The sequence below is a fragment of the Paroedura picta genome, chromosome 3, assembly GCF_049243985.1.
Source record: "Paroedura picta isolate Pp20150507F chromosome 3, Ppicta_v3.0, whole genome shotgun sequence".
NCBI classification, from domain to species: domain Eukaryota; kingdom Metazoa; phylum Chordata; class Lepidosauria; order Squamata; family Gekkonidae; genus Paroedura; species Paroedura picta.
This window is the reverse complement of record NC_135371.1, coordinates 141024853-141043445: the sequence shown is the minus strand read 5'-3', so window position 1 is coordinate 141043445 and position 18593 is coordinate 141024853. Positions and strand designations below refer to the sequence as shown.

At 44.9% G+C, this 18593-nt stretch overlaps 1 protein-coding gene across 4 annotated transcripts in view; it reads left to right on the top strand.

Moving 5' to 3' along the window:
• COG1 (component of oligomeric golgi complex 1) overlaps positions 1 to 18593 on the top strand; it is a 35051-nt gene that overhangs the window by 14110 nt on the left and 2348 nt on the right. For 3 of the 4 annotated variants that reach the window (XM_077328301.1, XM_077328303.1, XM_077328302.1), the window contains exons 1-13: positions 996 to 1460; positions 3837 to 4081; positions 6219 to 6400; positions 9467 to 9637; positions 9753 to 9909; positions 11511 to 11721; positions 12945 to 13733; positions 14775 to 14921; positions 16231 to 16392; positions 17043 to 17170; positions 18018 to 18126; positions 18218 to 18327; positions 18424 to 18502. In XM_077328301.1, the coding sequence (XP_077184416.1) occupies positions 1011 to 1460; positions 3837 to 4081; positions 6219 to 6400; positions 9467 to 9637; positions 9753 to 9909; positions 11511 to 11721; positions 12945 to 13733; positions 14775 to 14921; positions 16231 to 16392; positions 17043 to 17170; positions 18018 to 18126; positions 18218 to 18327; positions 18424 to 18502 (2940 nt within the window). In that variant the 5' untranslated portion in view covers positions 996 to 1010. Of the gene's footprint in view, positions 1 to 995; positions 1461 to 3836; positions 4082 to 6218; positions 6401 to 9466; positions 9638 to 9752; positions 9910 to 11510; positions 11722 to 12944; positions 13734 to 14774; positions 14922 to 16230; positions 16393 to 17042; positions 17171 to 18017; positions 18127 to 18217; positions 18328 to 18423; positions 18503 to 18593 lie in introns of those variants that run through there. The other variant, XM_077328304.1, reaches the window with a different exon arrangement.

The following is an 18593-nucleotide window of genomic DNA, read 5'->3' as shown; positions in this document are numbered from 1 at the left end:
ATCACCCCTTGACATTCCCTGCCTAGCCTTGGGGAAATGTATGGGGGGAGAGAGGTGGCAGCTCCCTCCCCTCACACACAGCCTTCCTGGCTGGGCATTTGGAAGATATGGAGGGTGTGAAAGTGGCAGGCCACCCCTCCACTGCCTGACCATCGTGGCCTTTGTAAAATGTGTAAAATGTTGGATGGGAAGGTGGGGACTTGTGTAGACACTGTTCCTCTCCAAAGCAGGCTGTTTTCTCCAGGAAAACTGATGCCTTCCTTCCCTCCCCCACCCCCTCTTTCTTTCTCTTCCTGTCCTTCTTTCCTCTTCCTCAAGGTTTCCAGGACCCCACCTGGAAGTTGGCAACCCAGCTGACTGTATATGGAGGAGGAGTCAGGAATCAAACTCAGCTCTTGAGATTAGTCTGCTACTCTTTAACTACTTCACCAGCTGGATCTCAAGATCAAGGAGGGATTGGGGGAGAGGAGGGCCAGAACCCAGGAAGATCATAGCACAGATGTGCTAGCACCTTGATATTCCTGGAAGCAATGGGCTTTGCCTCTAGTGACAATATAAAACAAAACATTGGAACCCACTGAAGGTTTCTGGTTAGGTTGCATGTCTGATTCCTCAGGGTTATGCAAATTGTTGCATGGCTTCCCACTCAGTAATTGGCTCTCCAATTATGTCCAAGCCTCTATGCTCCATGTTTTTATCTTAGGATACGATTGCATCTCCTCTGTTTTATCCTTCCGTGCTTCTGTACGGAAAGTGGATGACTGCGCCCCATTGCTTCAAGGCAAAAAGAACGACCAAGTGAAACCAAAAGCCTTTCGCCCTACATGGGGGGGACACGGCAGTTGCTCACGTATCCCACTTAAGAGACAGCCCTACGAAGCACTCCAGTACTCCGTAGAAAGGCACCATTGTGGGGGGCTTCCCTTGAAGAACAGAAGACATTCTTAGGAGAAGAGAAGCTGAGACGACAACAACAAACCGGCCAGCAGCGCGCGCTTCTCTTGGCCAAAATGAAGCATGGCGCCACGAAACCGGGGGCGGGGCTCTCCTTCTCGCCGCCCGGAAGTCTCTTGCCCTCCTCCAACATGGCGGGCGTGACACGTCGTGGGCGGTTCCGGGGAAAGATGGCGGCGACTGCGGCGGAGGCAGCGGCGCTGGACGCCCTGAGACGGGGCGGCCCGGGGGCGGCCGAGGCGCTCTTCGAGGCTCACGCGGCGGCGGAGCTGAGGGCCGTGGAGCGGCAGCTGCGCGCGGGCATCGAGGGGAAGCGCGAGGAGCTGCGGCAGATGGTCGGGGAGCGCTACCGGGACCTCATCGAGGCCGCCGACACCATCGCGGAGATGCGCCTCAGCGCCGAGCACCTCCTCGAGGCCGTGCGGGGGCTCCAGCGGCGCCGCGCGCGGGGACGGGCCGCGCCCACCCCCGCCGCCCCTGGCAGCCGCCGGGCCACCGCGACACAGGTGCAGCACCCGGGGGGGGGGGACGGAAAGAGAGGGGACGCAATTCGGTGGGCTTGGTGCTTTCAGAGGAGCCCCAAAGTCCACTGGTCAAGTTCTCTGCCTCAACGCTGGGGATATGGACTGAGTTTAGCGCCGTCACCGTTTGTTACACTGATATGCTGTAGATCTGCTATGAAAAGCATACAGATTATTCCTAGAAGGTCTCCCAGCCCTGCTTATTTCCAGCAAAGTTGCAGCAGCATCTTGTGCTGTCCAGTCATACACTTATGCTTGCATAGGTTAATACCTCCTCCCACTGGAGTCGTCGTGGTGGAGAAGAGGCGGCACAGCATCTGTTTTTACGAAATGGAAGTATTAGTCTTGGGTTTCTGTTTAGGCTGGTACTGGAAATGGAGGGGACGCCACCAAATATATAGAAGCTGCCCATGTAGGCATCCTTCCTGAGACCTTCTGTTCTGTCATGGCCCTAAGCATTTGTTTGTCATTTTGTGACATTACTTTATCCAGTGCAAAATACAGAGTATCAGATCAGACTAGGATCTGAGACCCAGGTTCAGTTTCCCACTGTTCTGTTGAAGCTTGAGGGGTGAGGTTCGATCACTCAGACATTCTCAGGTTAACCTGCCTCACAGGGTTGTTGTGAATTGTAAAATGGAGGGGAGGCAAACATTGTAAATTGAGAAAAGTGGGATGTAAATAAGTAATTTGTCTGAATAATAAAAGCAACAAATATGAGCCATGAGGTTCTAGATACCGTATAGGGACTAACCATGTATGTGAAAGAATATAACCCTGTGAATTAATCAAAACAAGAAAAAAGCTCTCCAAGTAGGGGGAAATGTGGAACAGAAAGCTGAGGAGCTGAATATAAAATAAAAAGGAGTGGGGTGAAGTAGAGGAAAAACCAGCTTAACCTGTTCAAGCTCTGGAGCTTTAAGAGAACCTAGAGGAGGAATTTTGAAAAGGATGGTATGATTTGTTAGCTGTTGCCCCCTGTCCCATGCTTTTTCACAGGCTCCCACCAAGTTAAGAACTTCATACAGGTCAAACACTTTAATTAAACCAGATGCTTGCTGTCTTTTTATTTGTAATCACTGATGTTGATTAAAATCTTCCACCCAAAGAAAGTAAAAACAGCCAATCAATCCCCTAGAATTCAGTATACTTTACAAAGAGAAACCAAAATGCTGTTTGGCTGTTTTGACAAAGGATTATCATTGGCTGTATTTGGTTGTGACACAGTCTACTGATGTAACAGAATTGATTTTTGCTATATATTCCCTGTCATGTAAGAAGATCATAGTCTGACGAAGAGTGCTTGCACTCCAAAGCTCATGCCCTGAATAAATCTTTGTTGGTCTTAAAGGTGCTACTGGACTCTGATTTTAGTGTGCTACTTCAGACCAACACCCTTTGTATCTATCCTTTTGGTTTCAGACTTAGCCAGAGTGATCCATCTAGTGGTTAGCTCTAGATTAGATTTCTGCAACTCCCTCTATGCAGGGCTTCACGTGAGACTGCTCCAAAAACTTCAACTGGTTCAAATTGCAGCAGCACAGGATCCAGTGGATGGCACATGTAACACCAGTACTCTCCCAGCTTCATTAGCTCCAGATTTGGAGACCGTATCAGGTTCAGGGTTTGGGTACTAACATTTAAAGCCCTAAATGGCCCAGGATTGCCGTTTCCACTATGCCACTATGTCCACTATGCCCACTATGCTCAGGATCCCTGCCCCAAAAGGCATGAAATTGGCATTGATCAGGGATTTCGCAGTCTTGGACCCAGCCTGGTGGAATGCTCTGCCGAAAGAGATCAGGGCCCTGCAAGGCAGTGCTATCCCACTGGGCCTATGATTGAGGCCCAAATTGGACTGGCCACACAGCTGAAACAGAGAAAAGATCAGCCATCCAAAGACTTTGATCCCCCAAACAAGGTGGTGGGCTAGTGTATGATTTAAGGTTTTAATGTTTTACTGTGAATCTATTATTAATTTGATGTTTTAAATTATGTTATCTGCACTGAGCTATCTGGGAAGGGCGGGAGACAAAAATAAAGCTTGTTTATTTCTGTTTAGTAGATCTCTTGTGCTCCTTGATTATATTATAAACTTTCCTGAAAGTAACTCCCCTTCATCTTATTCATGTAATAAACAATAGGTTTGGGGATATCTGTGCCTTAAATCTGTCAAGTGAGCAAGACTGGAATAAAACTTATACATTTAATATGTTTATTGTTCTGCAGTTTTATAACCATCGCTAAAACTGCAAGTACATATTGTCCTATTGTCCTACAGTGCTTTTAGATTTTGCATGGGTAGTGTCTTCTTACTCATGATTGTGTTTTTACAGCTGATACATGTTTTTCTTCATCCAGATAGTACCCCAGTCACAGGAAAAATTCTATTGCTTGGCAGCACAGACCCAACTGCTACTGCAAATACCTGAGAAAATCTGGACCGCAATGGAATCTTCTCAGTACTTACAAGCCACACAATTGTACCTGCTGTGCTGCCACCTCCATGGCATCTTGCAGTTAGATTCGTCTGGCACCAGCTACAGCCCTATCCTGGCATATTTCCCTATCCTTGCACGTCAAGTGGCAGCAAGTAGCCATTTCAGGTAGGCAGCCTATCAGGTTTTCCATTGTTTCTTATCCTGCTGCTGTAATGTCTCGTTTTGTAGGCTTTCTTGTTGCAAGGAAGGAAAATGGAATGAGAGGGTAATGGCAGAGTCTCAGTTCATCACTGCCAGGATTCCACAATTAAGAATACATCTGCCCATTAATCTCCAATCTCCCCCCACCCTGAATTTAACCCAAACTAGTGGTAACCTTGCTTGTTATTTCAGTTTTATTTCTGTTTGGTCCTGGAATCTGTTAAACATCTTCATTATGCTGTATGTTAATTTACTGCCCACCCTTTACCTATATGTAATGGTTTGGGGAATTCTGTTTCACTGTATCTGAAGAACTGTGCATGTACATAAATGCCTATACCTTGAAGAAAACTTGGTTTTGCGGATACCACTGGACCCAACCTTTGTTCTGCTGCTTTAGACCAACACGGCTACCCCCCTGGACATAAAAGGTGTATTGGGTAGGGTCCAGCAATCAGCTGTTTCCCGTTCATCAGCCAGACCTTTCAGATGCTGGGAAACTTTATCACCGAATCCACATGTACTAATTTTTCCATGCGTTCAGAGACTACAGTGATGAGAAGGGAAGAAGGAGAATGGAGCCATTTCACCCCTCTCCTCAACGATCCTTCGGGCTACTGCTTCTGTTGTGGAGTCATAAATGACTGCTGAAGGAAGGGGAAAGCAGGGGAAGAGGGGCAATTCTTCCTCTGGAACGACTTCATTGTATCCTCTGGTAAATGGTCAAGTCAGGTTTATTGTGTTGGCTGTAAGCCTTTACAAGATTCATCAGACATGGATCCATTACAAACACAGTGATATGATAATAGTGGATTAACAAATCTGTAGTTGTATGATTTAAAAAGAAAACGAGTAATACTCAAATGATAAAATACAGCTAACAGTCATCAGTCACTCCAACACTGTAGACCTATTCCTTGTATTATTTGGTAGATAATTTAGAAACTGTAGCACTGCGATTGTATCAGTCGGCATTGGATGAGACAGCTAACTCGAATGCTGCTAATTTCCACACTGTTCTCAGAATTTCTGCTTTCTGATTTCTACCCCTTAGCATTTCCAAGAATGCCTGGAAAACATTAGGTATACAGTTCTGTGCTCCTTGGCTCAGGGCAAGGTGTTGCTTTCATCAGATGTGTAAGCTTCTTAGCCAACCTGTACAACCAGGACCTATGCTATTTTGCACACAAGGCAGGAGAGACCAAATTCAGCAGGTTAAGCAAACAGCTCTTTAAAAAAAAGTGGATACCCCCCAAAAAATCATGAATAAATGGGTGCTCTAAGATGAAATCCTATTCAAAGGGTAGACCCTGTGCCTTAGGAGAGGGCAATATACAAATGTAATAAATAAATAGAGCCCCAGTTTGAGTTTCTGCAATAATCCTAACCATTTGCTTTCCACTTTCCTTGGACAGAACAGATTCTTGGTACTGTAAACTGATCTACATGCAGTGGGCTGACTTCTGGACATGGGTTTTTAAATGAATTCTTTTGATAACGTCAGAGGCACAGGTCAATGTATGAACATTGTCTTTTGTTAATAGATTTGATGCCATATAGTAAATCCCAAAGCATAGTAGGGCTGGCTTCTAACCTTGGATTAGCATATGTCTGTTACAATATGGAATTTAGGCATTTTGAAACATTGCATATTAGTAAGAGATTCACCTGAATGTTGATTCTATATTGTAGTCTTGTTTAGATGGGCAGCTTTTCTTTTACAATCGTGTAGTATAGGACGGTGTCAGAATGGGATCTAGGAAACCTAGAATTGATTCCAGTTCCACACGCAGAAATAGCGACATATATTCTCAGTTTAGGACTTTATTTTTATGTTGCACGTTCCCACATGACAATTTTTTCCTCCAGTTCTTGCTTTGAAAGTTACCTCACACTAAGGCAGACCATGGTCTAGTCTGCTTTGACAACAGGAACTCACTATGTTCTCTAGCAAAGACAAGGTTTCCCCCAAACCTGCTGTTAAATATTCTGACTGGAAATGCCAAGGATTTTTTGTATGTAGATCATATGCTCTGCTATTGAATTGCAGATTCAGAGTTCTCTTTTGAGTAATACATCTTCCCCTGTGTCTTCCACATAGGTCCACCATCCTACAGGAGAGCAAGTCACTGTTGAAATCTCAGACTGTTTTGGACCAAGCAGTAGCTGAGGCCTTATGTTCCATCATGCTTCTTGAAGACAGCTCTCCACGACAGGCTTTGGCAGACTTCCTGCTGGCCAGGAAATCTGCAATTCAGCAGCTTTTGAACCAGCCCCATCATGGTAAGCACAAGCATTGTTATCTCCTAAATCAGCGCAAATGTTGTCCATTTCTTTTCCTAACCTTCTTTTCCGCCACTGGTTGATATGATCAAAGTTTGCCATATTCTTATGCACCGTTTCCTATTTGTAGCCCGATACTGAGTGTAATGTGTCAGTATCAGGGATGCAGATATCGTACATATCATCATCATACCATATACTATATATATAATTTGGTTAGCATGCTGGGGGACAACTCACTTTTTTAAAAAGGAGACAATTGGTTCAGAGCCCTGGAGGGGAGGTGGATCTTTAGGGGATGATTGGCACAGGAGTTCTAACAGCTGTCTCTTCTGCAGTTGCTGAGATAAGAGCTTCTGGGCCACTGCAGTTTTTCACACCATGGGCAGCTGGTGAATAGAATAGATACTACCTGCCACATTAGCTGGGGGATTGGATGGGGATGGGGTTAGCCCTCATGAGGAATGGCACTGAAGGGTTGATGGGGTTAGAACAACGCAGAAAGCCTTTAGGGAAATTAAAAGAAAGCCAAGTGAAACTTATGTCCAGCTAGATTGTTGCCTAGGCAGAGCCTTGAACAGGTGGGTGGAGGGGAGTAAAGTCAAAAATTTTGAAGAACTGAAGTAATTAATAGCCTTTGAACAGTTCTACAGGTTAGTTCCCTCTCATTTTAGATGGTTCCTGAAGGATAAAAAACAAAAAAAACCCTTAAAAAACTGAAAACAGTGGATGAAGCTGCCACTTTATTAGATGAGCTTGAGGGGACTTGGAGATCTCTTTTTTCACATCCCATCAAGAAAAATACAGTTTGGGTCACCTTAGAGAAAACTTAGCCATCAAACACCAAACCTGCAAAGTGGAACAGCCCCGTACATAATAGACAAGTAGGGATAGTGTGTGATCACTGTCAGCAAGAGGCTTATTGTCCAAAATTAGAGTAGGGACAAACCCAAACATCACCCCAAACTGTCAAAATAGTAAAAATGGCAGAAAGAGCCATTGAAACCCCAGTTCCAGACTCTGAGCCACAAGAAGCACAAACAATCAGACCAGCAAGGATCTTGAGAGTCTGGAGAATACAGAAGGATCTAAATTTGGAATATTTAATGCCTGTAACTATAAATGGTGAACAAGTAACTGGCTTGAGACACAGGGGCTGAACTGACTTTGGTAAAGCCAGGCTTGGTAAATAAAAATCAGTATTTGCCAGGAAGGTCCAAAAAATCAAAGGCCCAGAATTTCAAGTGGAGTTAGCTTGGGACACCAAATTCTCTTAGGGACTCCAAATACAGGGGAGTCCACAGTAGGAGTTTGGGAAGAACTAGACATTTCAGTTTTATTAGGCAAAACTTGGCCTGGCAGACAAGTACTGCTGTTGCCCACAGTAGGCCTCAGGCTTCAGAAGACCAGATAAGCAAATTATGCTAGCCGAGCCCAGTGAAAGTAAGGCAGACTTTTTGCTATCCAAAGGGCCTGCTGCAGAATGCCTAACTGTGCTAAGGAAAGAAGATTCTGTAGAGTAGCGATCCCCAACCTGTGGGCGATCCCCCACATGTGGTCCATCGACCAATTGGAGGTAGGCCGCAAAGGACGCCTTCTCCCCCCCCCCCGGCCCTTTACTTCATCCCCCCCGGCCCTTTACAACACTCTTCGGGTGTCATTGTCTCCCATCACTCCCAGATGGGACTATCTCGTTGCAGAGAAACAAGCTCAGGGTTCCCATTGATTTGTCATTGTCATGAGTTAAAATTTCCATGAAAATAAAATGTTCCTTATGTTCATTGTTGTGGCGTGTCTGTATCTTATTTTGAAGGGATGTTTAAACATTATCATAGCGACCAGAGAGCGTTAGGGCAGTGGTTGAGAGTAGAGGAGTAAACTACCCCCCCACACCGGGCCTCAGTAAAATTGTCAAGCGTTGAGTGGTCCCCGGTGATTAAAAAGTTGGGGGCCACTGCTGTAGAGGATCATGGCAGAATGTGTGGCCTTCTCCACGGCTTCAGAGAGGGGTGCGGGGTAGCATTTAAATAGGCTCAACATGTTTGGCAAAGCCTGTGAAGGGTCTGAAGGGGAGGCATTTAGAGGGCCTGCTAAACAGCTGATCTGAAGGAACCTTCGAATCAGATGTTTGATGGCTCTCTCCAGACCCTTCCTAGGTTGTGGAGAGCAAGCTTATACATTGGAACGAGATGAAGATCCTGAGGGGTGGATTGAGACTTTTAACAACTTGCTTGTTGGTGGTTGGGGTTTTTTGTGGGGGAGGGGAAAGAAGCTGAAGTTTTCCATCTCCCCGCGGGAGGGGGGAGGGGCTGGAGTTATCCGAGACATCCAACTCCTCTCCAGAAGACAGAAATCAGTTTCCTTGGAGGTCATGACTGTTTTGGAAGGGTGAACGCTGTTGTGTTATACCCTTCTGTGGTCCTTGCCCTTGGACCAATGGTCTCTCCTGCTTTAGAGAAGCAGGTTCAGTTCCTTTGTTCTATTTCCCTCTTTCAGCCCACCACATTTAAGGGGGGGTTAATGAGGAAAGGTAGAACTGTGTATCCTGTTCTGAGATTTTTGGTGGAAGGGTAAGGTAGAGTTGTGTTACATATTATGGGGAAGATTTACTCAGTTTCTTTGCATTTATGTGTCCACCTTTCTCCTGAGTATCAATCGTTTTCTAGAGCCTGTTGTATTTTTTTTTCACAACAGGCTTTATTGCTAGTTTCCTCTGTAAAGCAATAGCAGCCAGATGAGAATATCTGATATCATTGGAGAAGACATTATCAGCAGCTCTGGGTCAATTTAAGCTGCTGTTGAGGGTATAGCGTTCCCCTCCCCTGCAGCTCTCTGCATCATCCAGCATTCTTGTATGTAACAGTTAAATAAAAGTGACTTGTTTGCAGTTTTCCCCTGCTTTGAAATATTTAAATGTGGAGGATATGGGAAATTTACTTTCTTTTGGCCAGCAATACAGTGAAAGGCTTATCTGTCCATGCCTTTCAAAGCAGTGATCCTTAGTCACGGTATAAGAATGTGGATCTGGCTGCCACTCATTAATCAGCTATAATTTCTTCTAAATAGATGCGGGCATAAAAGCACAAGTCTGCTCTTTGGTAGAGCTCCTGGCCACCACACTGTATCAAGCTCATGCCCTTTTCTACACCCTGCCAGAAGACATGCCCTCAGATCCATCTCTCCCTTCTGGCTTGCTCTTCTCAGCCCTGGAGACCATCACAAGCCAGCATCCAGCAGGTGAGCAGCAAGGAAGGCAGAAGCAGAGACACTGCAAAGAGGCATCTCCTTGTCTGGTTAGGACATAGGACATAGAAAAGTAACCGTCTCTTTTCTCACTGTACTATTGTCTTAGGTAGAGGCATAACAGTTTTGAAAGAAGAAACCAAGCTGAGCACCTGGTTCCGGTACTTGCCTCCTTCCATAACAGAATTCCAGGTGACCCTCAGAACTCTGGCCCATCCCATTAGTCAGGATTACCTCAGAGATACGCTGCAGAAGTGGATCGACATGTGAGTCTGTAAGAAGCTTCCCTTGCTGGAAGCATTTGTTGTTGTTTTTTCTCAATGGGAAAGCATGCCATGCATCTCCTTATGAAGGTATGGTTGCGGGAGAAATGTAGTGGTTGAGCAGCATACACGATTCCTATTCTGTCAGTTGGTTGAATTATGAAAAATGTAGGAATAGCACAAGTGTACATGTAAGGGTTTGTTTATTTTACTGAGTTGGAGCTCCATGAGCAGCCCTAGCATACATTGTGACCTAGTTTACTGTAGCTACAAGAGACTGGGACTACGTTTGACTTCTTTTTTGGTGAATCATCACCGGTGTTAAGAGTCTCCCACCCCCAATTTTATCCACATCCTATTTGATGTGAGGCCTCCAGAACTGCACACAGTACTCCAGGTGTAGTCTGACCAAGGTGGTATACAGTTGAACTATGATACCCTGCAATTTTGATACGATACCTCTGTTGATACAGCCCAAGACTGCATTCAACTTTTTTACCACCACCTCACACTGTCTGTTCATATTTACCATAAAGTCCAGAAGTTTGCACACACTGCTACCCAGAAGTGTATCTCCCGTCCAGTATGCTTGCTTCTGATTTGTGACCCAGATATAGAACTTTGCACTTATCCTTATTGAATTGCTTGTTCTCATTTGCCCACTTTTCCAACATGCTAAGATCTTGTTGAACTCTATATCTTATGCGGTGTTTGCTACTCCTCCCAGTTTGGTGTCATCTGCAAATTTAATAAGTAGCCCCTCCACCCACTCATCCAGATCATTGACAAAAATTTTGAAAAGTACTAGACCCAGAACTGAGCTCTGTGACACCTCACTGCTCACCTTCCTCCAATCTGATGAAGCACAGTGCGTTGGGTGCGGTTTTCTAAATATCCTTTTCCACTTAACCATCTGAAAATCCCATTACAGCATCATAGGGAATCTTGTCAAAAGCCTTACTGAAATCCAGGTAAGGACATCAACTGAGTTTCCACTATCTAGTAAGCACATCACTCTATCAAAAAAGGAAACCAGATTGGTCTGGAAAGACCTGTTGGTGACAAATTCACTGCTGACTTCCAGGCCACCAAGTTCTCCTTCAGATGTTTGCAGATCAGCTGAATCAGGGAGCATATTGGGAAGAGGTTTGCTTCTGCTTGACCGTTTATGCACTGGGAACTTTACTGCCCCAGCTCCCGTGCAGGAGCACAAATTGGTTGTGGGTGAGGTGCCTCAGGCCAAATGATCCCCCATGTGGGTGCAGGAAGAGGTGGGGCAACCTGCCATGACTAAAACTCCAACCTGCAGCCCGGCATGAAACCTCCAGTGCGTAAACGGTCCTTATGTATCTCCAGTCACTCTCAATGGAAGCTATCCCACTTTTAAGTGGTTGTAGTAAGTCAAACAATGGGAAGGTGTCCTTGCGCCTTGTCTTGGGCTTATTCAGTTGATTTTTTTTTTACCTGTAGCAGGGATAACAGGAAGAGATTGTATAAAGAAGAAATGTATAGGAAAACAGGAAGCACTTGTACAGGAAAAAATGGCATTTCAACTGTAAAGGGAGTTGTGCAATTCGCTACTCACTGTCCAGCATCTCTTTCAGGTGCAAGGAAGATATCAGAATCGGAATTACAAGCTTGCTGGTGTATGTAAAGAGCCTGAAAGGTCTGGCTGGGATCCGTGATGCAGTGTGGGAGCTGCTCACTAGTGAGTCCATGAGCCAGAACTGGGAGACGGTGTGTTGCCGGCTCCTAGATAAGCCCATTTCTTTCTGGGAAGATCTGTTGCAACAGCTCTTCTTGGACAGATTGCAGGTGAGAAACTGGCAGAGCTTGGCTAGGTATCTGTAGCGGTGAAGAATCTCTACTTTTAAAAGCTTACATTGGGAGGTATCTATATTGAATCACCTCAGGAATTTAACCCCTGATTTCACCTGACCTTTCTCTTCATTGTTGAGTAAATATTTTGTTAATTTTGAATATAAAAACTAATCATTTTAATTTGTATTAGTTAAAAACATTACCCATTCCTTCCCTCAGGTTTCTGGTCTGAGCAAACCGCCAAAATAGGGTGGGACAGCCAGAATTCTTCAGGGAAAACAGATAATTAGGGCAGCACAGTCACAGAAGGGAAAGAAAAATGGAGGGGAAATCTTGCCTCAAAGGGGGGGGGGACCATCAGGAATAAACAGCCACTCTTGAGAAGGACTGCATCAGAACTGTTAGTATTTGGCTTCCTCCTTGGTTATGTACTTGGTTATGTACCTGGGTTGGTGAGGAAGATCGATGTCCCCGTCCCCCCCTGGGTTTGAGTAGTAAATTGAATCATCTTGACCTTCCTTGCCCCTCCGGCAGTGGGGATGGCTGGATGGGGGGTTTTCCACCATGTTCTGTGATTTTATGTCTTTTAATGGGTATTTCAATGGGTTTTTATTGGACATTGTAACTTAAGCTGGCTTCGGAAGTGGTGGGAAATAATAATCATAATAATAATAATACTGATACTGTTGGGAGGAACATGTCAGGTAGGGTTTTTTTTGGACTGCAGTGGGAAGGGAGAAGATGAGAAGGTTGTGTTTTGTCAACAAAATGTTTCCGTTGGTGGAAATGCTAAGTGAGATAAAAGCTATTAGGGGGGAATTTGCTTTCTTTTAATAACCTGCTTGATACCTGTAGCACACCAGCTTCTTGTTTGTCTTGATTCATTGTTCCTGCACAAGTCTCTAAGAAATCACGAACGCCCTTCTCTCCCCCTGCAAATCTATTGCCTGTTCCCCAAGGAAAGGAACCCTGAGCTGCAGGGTCAGAAGCAAGAATCCTTCCAGGCTGACCAGCTGTCTTACTCATTAGTCAGCTTCTGTTTTGAGTACAGTCATGAGAAGAACGCTGGGGGGAAGGGGGCGAAAAAGGGGCAGATATCAAAGGGATTTCTCACAACCTAAAATAGAGCTCCCCCAGTCTTTCTCGCTAACCATAAAGCCCATGGTTCTGCTGTGCCAGCTTCTGTTTCTTCATGTAATGAGTTTTTTCCTTTTCAGACTCTGACCAAGGAAGGATTTGATGACATTGCCACCAGCTCTGGGGAGCTCCTTACTCTGGCAGTACAAGAACTTGAAGCCAAGTTTGGCAGTCCAACCCACAACAAGCAGATCCTATTTGAGCAGAATATGGCCTCTTTCTTGTGGTCAGAGAGTCCTACTGACTTGCTGCCTGACGCTGCCTGGATCACTGTGGCCAACCGCAGTCAGTTCACCAAGAGTGGGTTGTCCATGAAGGCCCAGGCTTACAGCCCTTGTGTCCAGAGCTTCTGCAGTGTTCTGGATTCCAAGCTGAAGGCCAAACTGGAGGACCTCACGTCCTACTTGCCCTCAGGCTCCTCTCTGCCGAAGGAGACTCTGAAAGTGCAGTCTCGGAACTCTGCCTTCGACAGATACGCTGACACAGGCACAGTGGAAGAACTGTTGCGCAGCCACTGCATCTGCTGCGTGGATTATGTGCTTGGCAGCGTAAGGGAAGAGCTGCATCGTGCCGAGGGTGTGCTTCAAGGGTGCCAGGACGCCTTGCACAGCCCCACACTAAACACTGTACTCTTCATGGCACGGCTGTGCCGGTCTCTGGGGGAGTTGTGCCCACACCTGAAGCAGTGCATTCTGGGTAAACCAGGTAGCCCAGAGGGTGTGACAAGGGAGCTCTGGTCTTTGAAAAAGGTGGGCAAAGGGAAAACTCCGGAAGTGAATCCCATAAAGGCTAAATGGCAAGAGCTGAATGAGCGGTTACTGCAGGAAAGCCTGTCTGCCTATCGAATATGGAGCAGCGTCGTTGCTAGAGTGAGTGGCTTTTTGGAAAGATTTTATTTTCCCGCTGGGGCTTGCTCTGGTCTTTTGATAAGCCTCACAGAAAACTCAGAGGCTGCTTTCATGTGCCATGTCCTTGCCACCAGGCTACTGAAATCTGTAATGCTCAGGTTAGCAAACCTGAGCCTTCGAAATGGAACTCTTCTGCCAAGTTTCTGGTTGAGGTCAGGGCAAGGAAGATCAGGGGGCCCTCATGTAGCTCCTCTTAGGGAGATCTCCCCTGAGGTTTGCTTCCAGATGGTCCGTGAGCCAGGAAGGGGGAGGGAGTTTTGCTGTTGAGGGGGTTGATTGGGGGCTTTAACATTGTTTTCACGGGGGTTTATATTTGCGTTGTGAATCACCACGAGCCTTTTTGGGAGTGGCGGTTTTGATGCTGAACTATAAATAAAAAATAACAATACAATATTGGCATTTGCCTCCAATAGGTGCTTTATAGAGAGAACAATGTGGGGTGTGTGTATTATTTATTTATTTATTTGTTTATCATACTTATATACCGCCCTCCCCGGAGGCTCAGGGCGGTTTACACCAGCGGTCCCCAACCTTCATCTGGTCGGGGACCGCCTCCGGGGGTGGGGGAGAGCCAGCGGCCCGGCTGCAGCAATTGCTCAAAAATGCGCACGCGCGGAACTGCTGCGCATGCGCGTTTTGGCCACCAGGTGGTGCTAACACGCATGCGCAGAGTTGCCGCGCATGCGTGTTTTGGCCACCGGGGGGCGCAAACGCGCATGCACGGCAGTTCCGCGCGTGCGTGTTTTTGAGCAACTAAATTAAATTAATGGTTAAAAAATTGGGAAAAAATCAATTTGGAATTGGAAAGTCACTAATGAGGTCTTGATAGCAAACCTTGTTAGTTTTTAAAAATTGCAGATTTAGATTTAGATGTGGGTTATGTTTGTGGTTGCTTTGTGCAGATGACTTATAGGCACAGGACCTTGTTCAGGTATAAGCGGACTGCTTCTGGTATGGCTCCAGCACTGTCCAGCTATTGACCTTGTGTATGTTTCATGCTAGGTCCTGGTTCAAAACTTCATACACTCCTTACAGAAGGATGAAGCTGGGTCCATTCTAGCCACAGCTACCAACTGGGAAGAAATTGAAATAGAGGAAGAGGCTGAGACGGGAAGTAGTATTAAGTCCAAGATACGACTCCCTGTCCAGGTGAGATGAAAGGCAGAGGCATTCTGAAACTTACCTTAAGTGAGCCAGCTGGGTGAAGCGGTTAAGAGCAGTGGATTCTAATCCAGAGAACTGGATTTGATTCCCCACATGGAGCCACCTGGGTGGCCTTCAAGCAATTGCAGTTTTCTCAGAGCCTCACCTACCTCACAGGTTGTCTTGGGAAAAAAAGAATAGGCGAAAGACACTGAAATGCCTTTGGATAGTATAAAGAGGGATACAAAAAAATCAGCTCTTCTAAAAATGGCAAGAGTTCAGTGTTATGAATAAAGAAAATCAGTCTGTACAACGTTCAATGTATATATGATGAAAGAAAACTGACATCCAGAATCACCCAATAGCCCTTAAACCGGTTTATTCACACTTCTGCAGCAGGGTATTGCAAGCCTGCAGCCCCGGTTTCCACCTTGAGAGTGGGAAGAAAAAAGGCCTCCTCATAAGAATTTAGTTGTTACTTAGAAAATGTGTGTACCACCTGTCCAGAGAGCTTGAGGCAGCTTACAACTGATAATTGATGTAGTAAAGACCATACAGACTGGAAGGGCAGTATAGAGCATCACCTAGAAGTGGCCTCACATCCTCCCTGAATTCCAGTATCACTTGATACCTTGCTCTCAGTTCTCCTGGCATTTGCCAAGGCAGTGTTGGAAACCCTTCCATGAGCCCCCCTTGATTCCAAAGTTCCCTAAGATGTACATTGTGCCTTGCTTGTCCTTCCTTTCTTCTTATGCCTCCAAAGAAGGAAGGGCAATTACTAGGATACAATACTTATTCCCATTGCTATTGTCTCTCAGAAATGTGTGGGTTTTTGTTGTAGAATGGTTGCAGGTGGATTTTAGCAAGAAATATAGATCGTAGGAGAGAACATCAACTTGGAAGTCTCACTTTATCTCCCCAAAAAAATTCTCCAAGCTTTCAGGAACATGAGCAAACAGCTTCTCTACCCCTTTTATTTCATTTAATTTGTCGTCTTCCGGCATCCTGTTTCTTCTGCAGCATTATCAGACCATTTTGGAGCTCTATTACTTTTTAAAGATTAATTTACAACCTCTTATTTTTCTTACTTTTGCGGGAGATCCCCCAAGTAGGTTGAATTCCCTGTCTTTTCTGCGGATGGCACCATTGTGCTGCTTTTCCAGTCCTTACAACATTGATGAGCAACATTTGTCAATGATGAACAACATTGTTACCAAATAAGTATGCGACTAGGCAAATGAAATGAATTGAAAACTGTCTTTCTTTTCAGAATATGTACCATGTTCCCCTCTGCCCTGTTTGTTATTATTTGCAGCCATCTTGGAGTGTCCAAGCCCTCCTCTTCAGCTTGTGCCAAGAAGTCAGTCGAGTTGGTGGTCACACTCTTCCAAAAGTCACCTTGCAAGAACTACTGAAGGCTTGTATGACCGAAATATTAGCCGGCTATGAAAAACTGTCATTTGGGAAAAAAGAAAAGGTATGTGGCTGTCAGCTACTGTAGTGTTGGATCAGTGGGCTTCGGTTACAAAGGCTGGTTTGAAAAGCTGGGAAATGAACTGCAGAAAGCAAAAGTACTATGTACATAGTCAAAGTACTATGATGCCAACCCCCCAACTTCCGTTTTACAGGATTGTAGATTTAAACATTTCTCGCCCTGCCCAGCCACTAGTTTACCAGGTTTATTGATCAGGAAAGCCCTAAGAATTCTGAGCACTTCTTGTGCAGAAAAGACATTTACCTTGGACACAATTATGTTACATTTCCTTTGCTGCTTTTGTGTCTAGTTTCTCAGCAATCGCAAATCAAATGATGACCTTTCATTTCCTGATTCATTGTATGCTGTGAGGTCTTTATTCTGTTCTGGAAAGGAAAGCTAAACATTGTTGTAAAAACCTGAAAATAATTTATTCTGGATGACCAACTCAGGTTTATGCCTCTTGTAAAGACAAGGGCTGGTCAGACTGAGTATTTCTGAAGTGCTGCTTATTATGTTTTGACTTAGATGGCCCATTCTCTATGAGATTTAAAGTGGTTGTTAATGTTCCCTTCCAATAAGTGTGTGATTGGGAAACCAAGTATTTGTTGACGAAGATGTTTAATTACATCTCTTTGCCCTTTTCTCTGCAGAAAGAAGGAGTGCTGCCAATCACCCAGAACAGGGCTTTACAACTTTTATATGATCTTCGGTATCTGAACATAGTACTGACAACAAAGAGAGAAGATATGAAAAGCAGCAGAAACAAGCAAGATTCCAGGTGCAGTACACTGGCAAAGGTTGAGCAGTGTTCCTTTTTCTGTTTGCAACTATCCACAATATTGCTGCGCCTTTAGCAAGAGGGAACAGGACTGAATCCTCACCTGTTCTGCTCTGATATCGTGTATGCATTTAGTGACAAGACCAGGTGGGTAGTATCTTCTGGTCTCCCATCCTTCCTATATACAGGATAATTGACAAGTCCCCAGCTATTGCTTTGAAGTGTAGCGGTGTTCTAAGTAACCTCCCAATGTTACTGTTAATTGTTATTTATATATTATAAATGTGGTTTAGTAATCTTTTGATACCTTATTGGAAAGTTGTTGATGTTACAGTCTATATATGGTTTCATGTAAGTTATATAATGTTCAATGTAAACCGCCCAGAGCTGCAAAGAAATGGACGGTATAGAAATCTAAATAAAATAAATAAATAAACAAACAAACAAATCACAGCAACTTCCAGAAAACGTTGCTGTAGCGCACCTTGTTATAAACAGGATAAGAGAATGCATGTCGAAACATGCGAATAATTAGGCCTCGGGCTAGAAGGATATCAGCTCACATGTAACTGAAGGTTAAGATGTAGCTTTGAGGTAGTGAAAAGCATTTCTCACCACATTAGGGAACTGAGCAATAGCTGGTTATCCAACTGCAGCACTTAGTTTCCGGGTATCGTATCATAGAGTTAAGATTAAACAGCTGCTTCTTGTGGTTTCATGTTAGTTTCAGCTGTCAGTGAAGACGCAATTTCTTGTCCATGGCATGCTTAAAATATTTCCCTACTCAACAGCAGTTCTTGTCTATGATTTGGGATTGCAAACAGGACAGCTTGCTTTCTCATTTCAGAATGGAGAAACTGACAGACTTTCTGGAAAGCTATATAGATCCCTTTGATTTGGATGTCTTCACCCCGCACTTAAACAGCAACCTGAATCGCCTGGTGCAGCGAACCTCTGTAAGTTCCAAAGGTGCCCCCTGTCACAATATATACTTGGCAGTTGAATAGTCTGGCCTCCAAAGCCAACTTCCCTTTTCTCGTCCTCTAGGTCTTATTTGGCTTATTAATAGGGGCAGAGAGCCAGTACACCAGCCGAAGTAGTGGTTCAGCTTCTCAAGAGTCACACAACACCTTGCCTCTGGCATCTAGTCAGATTAGGTAAGCAATTCCTGTTACATTAAAGAGAAAGTACCCCTTGAAAATGGAGCAGCTGGGAATGGAAAGTGTAGTTATTACACTTCTTGTTTCTTTAAGATTTGGGCTCTTGCCACTCAGCATGTCAAGCTCTCGGAAGACTAAGTCAGCGCTGAGAAGTTCTGAACATAAAGCTCAGGTTGGTATATATGCTAGACTCATGATTTTTCCCTATTCTCTTGCTCAATGTTGCTGGAGTCTTACTACCTTGCAATGAGAAATAGGTTAAA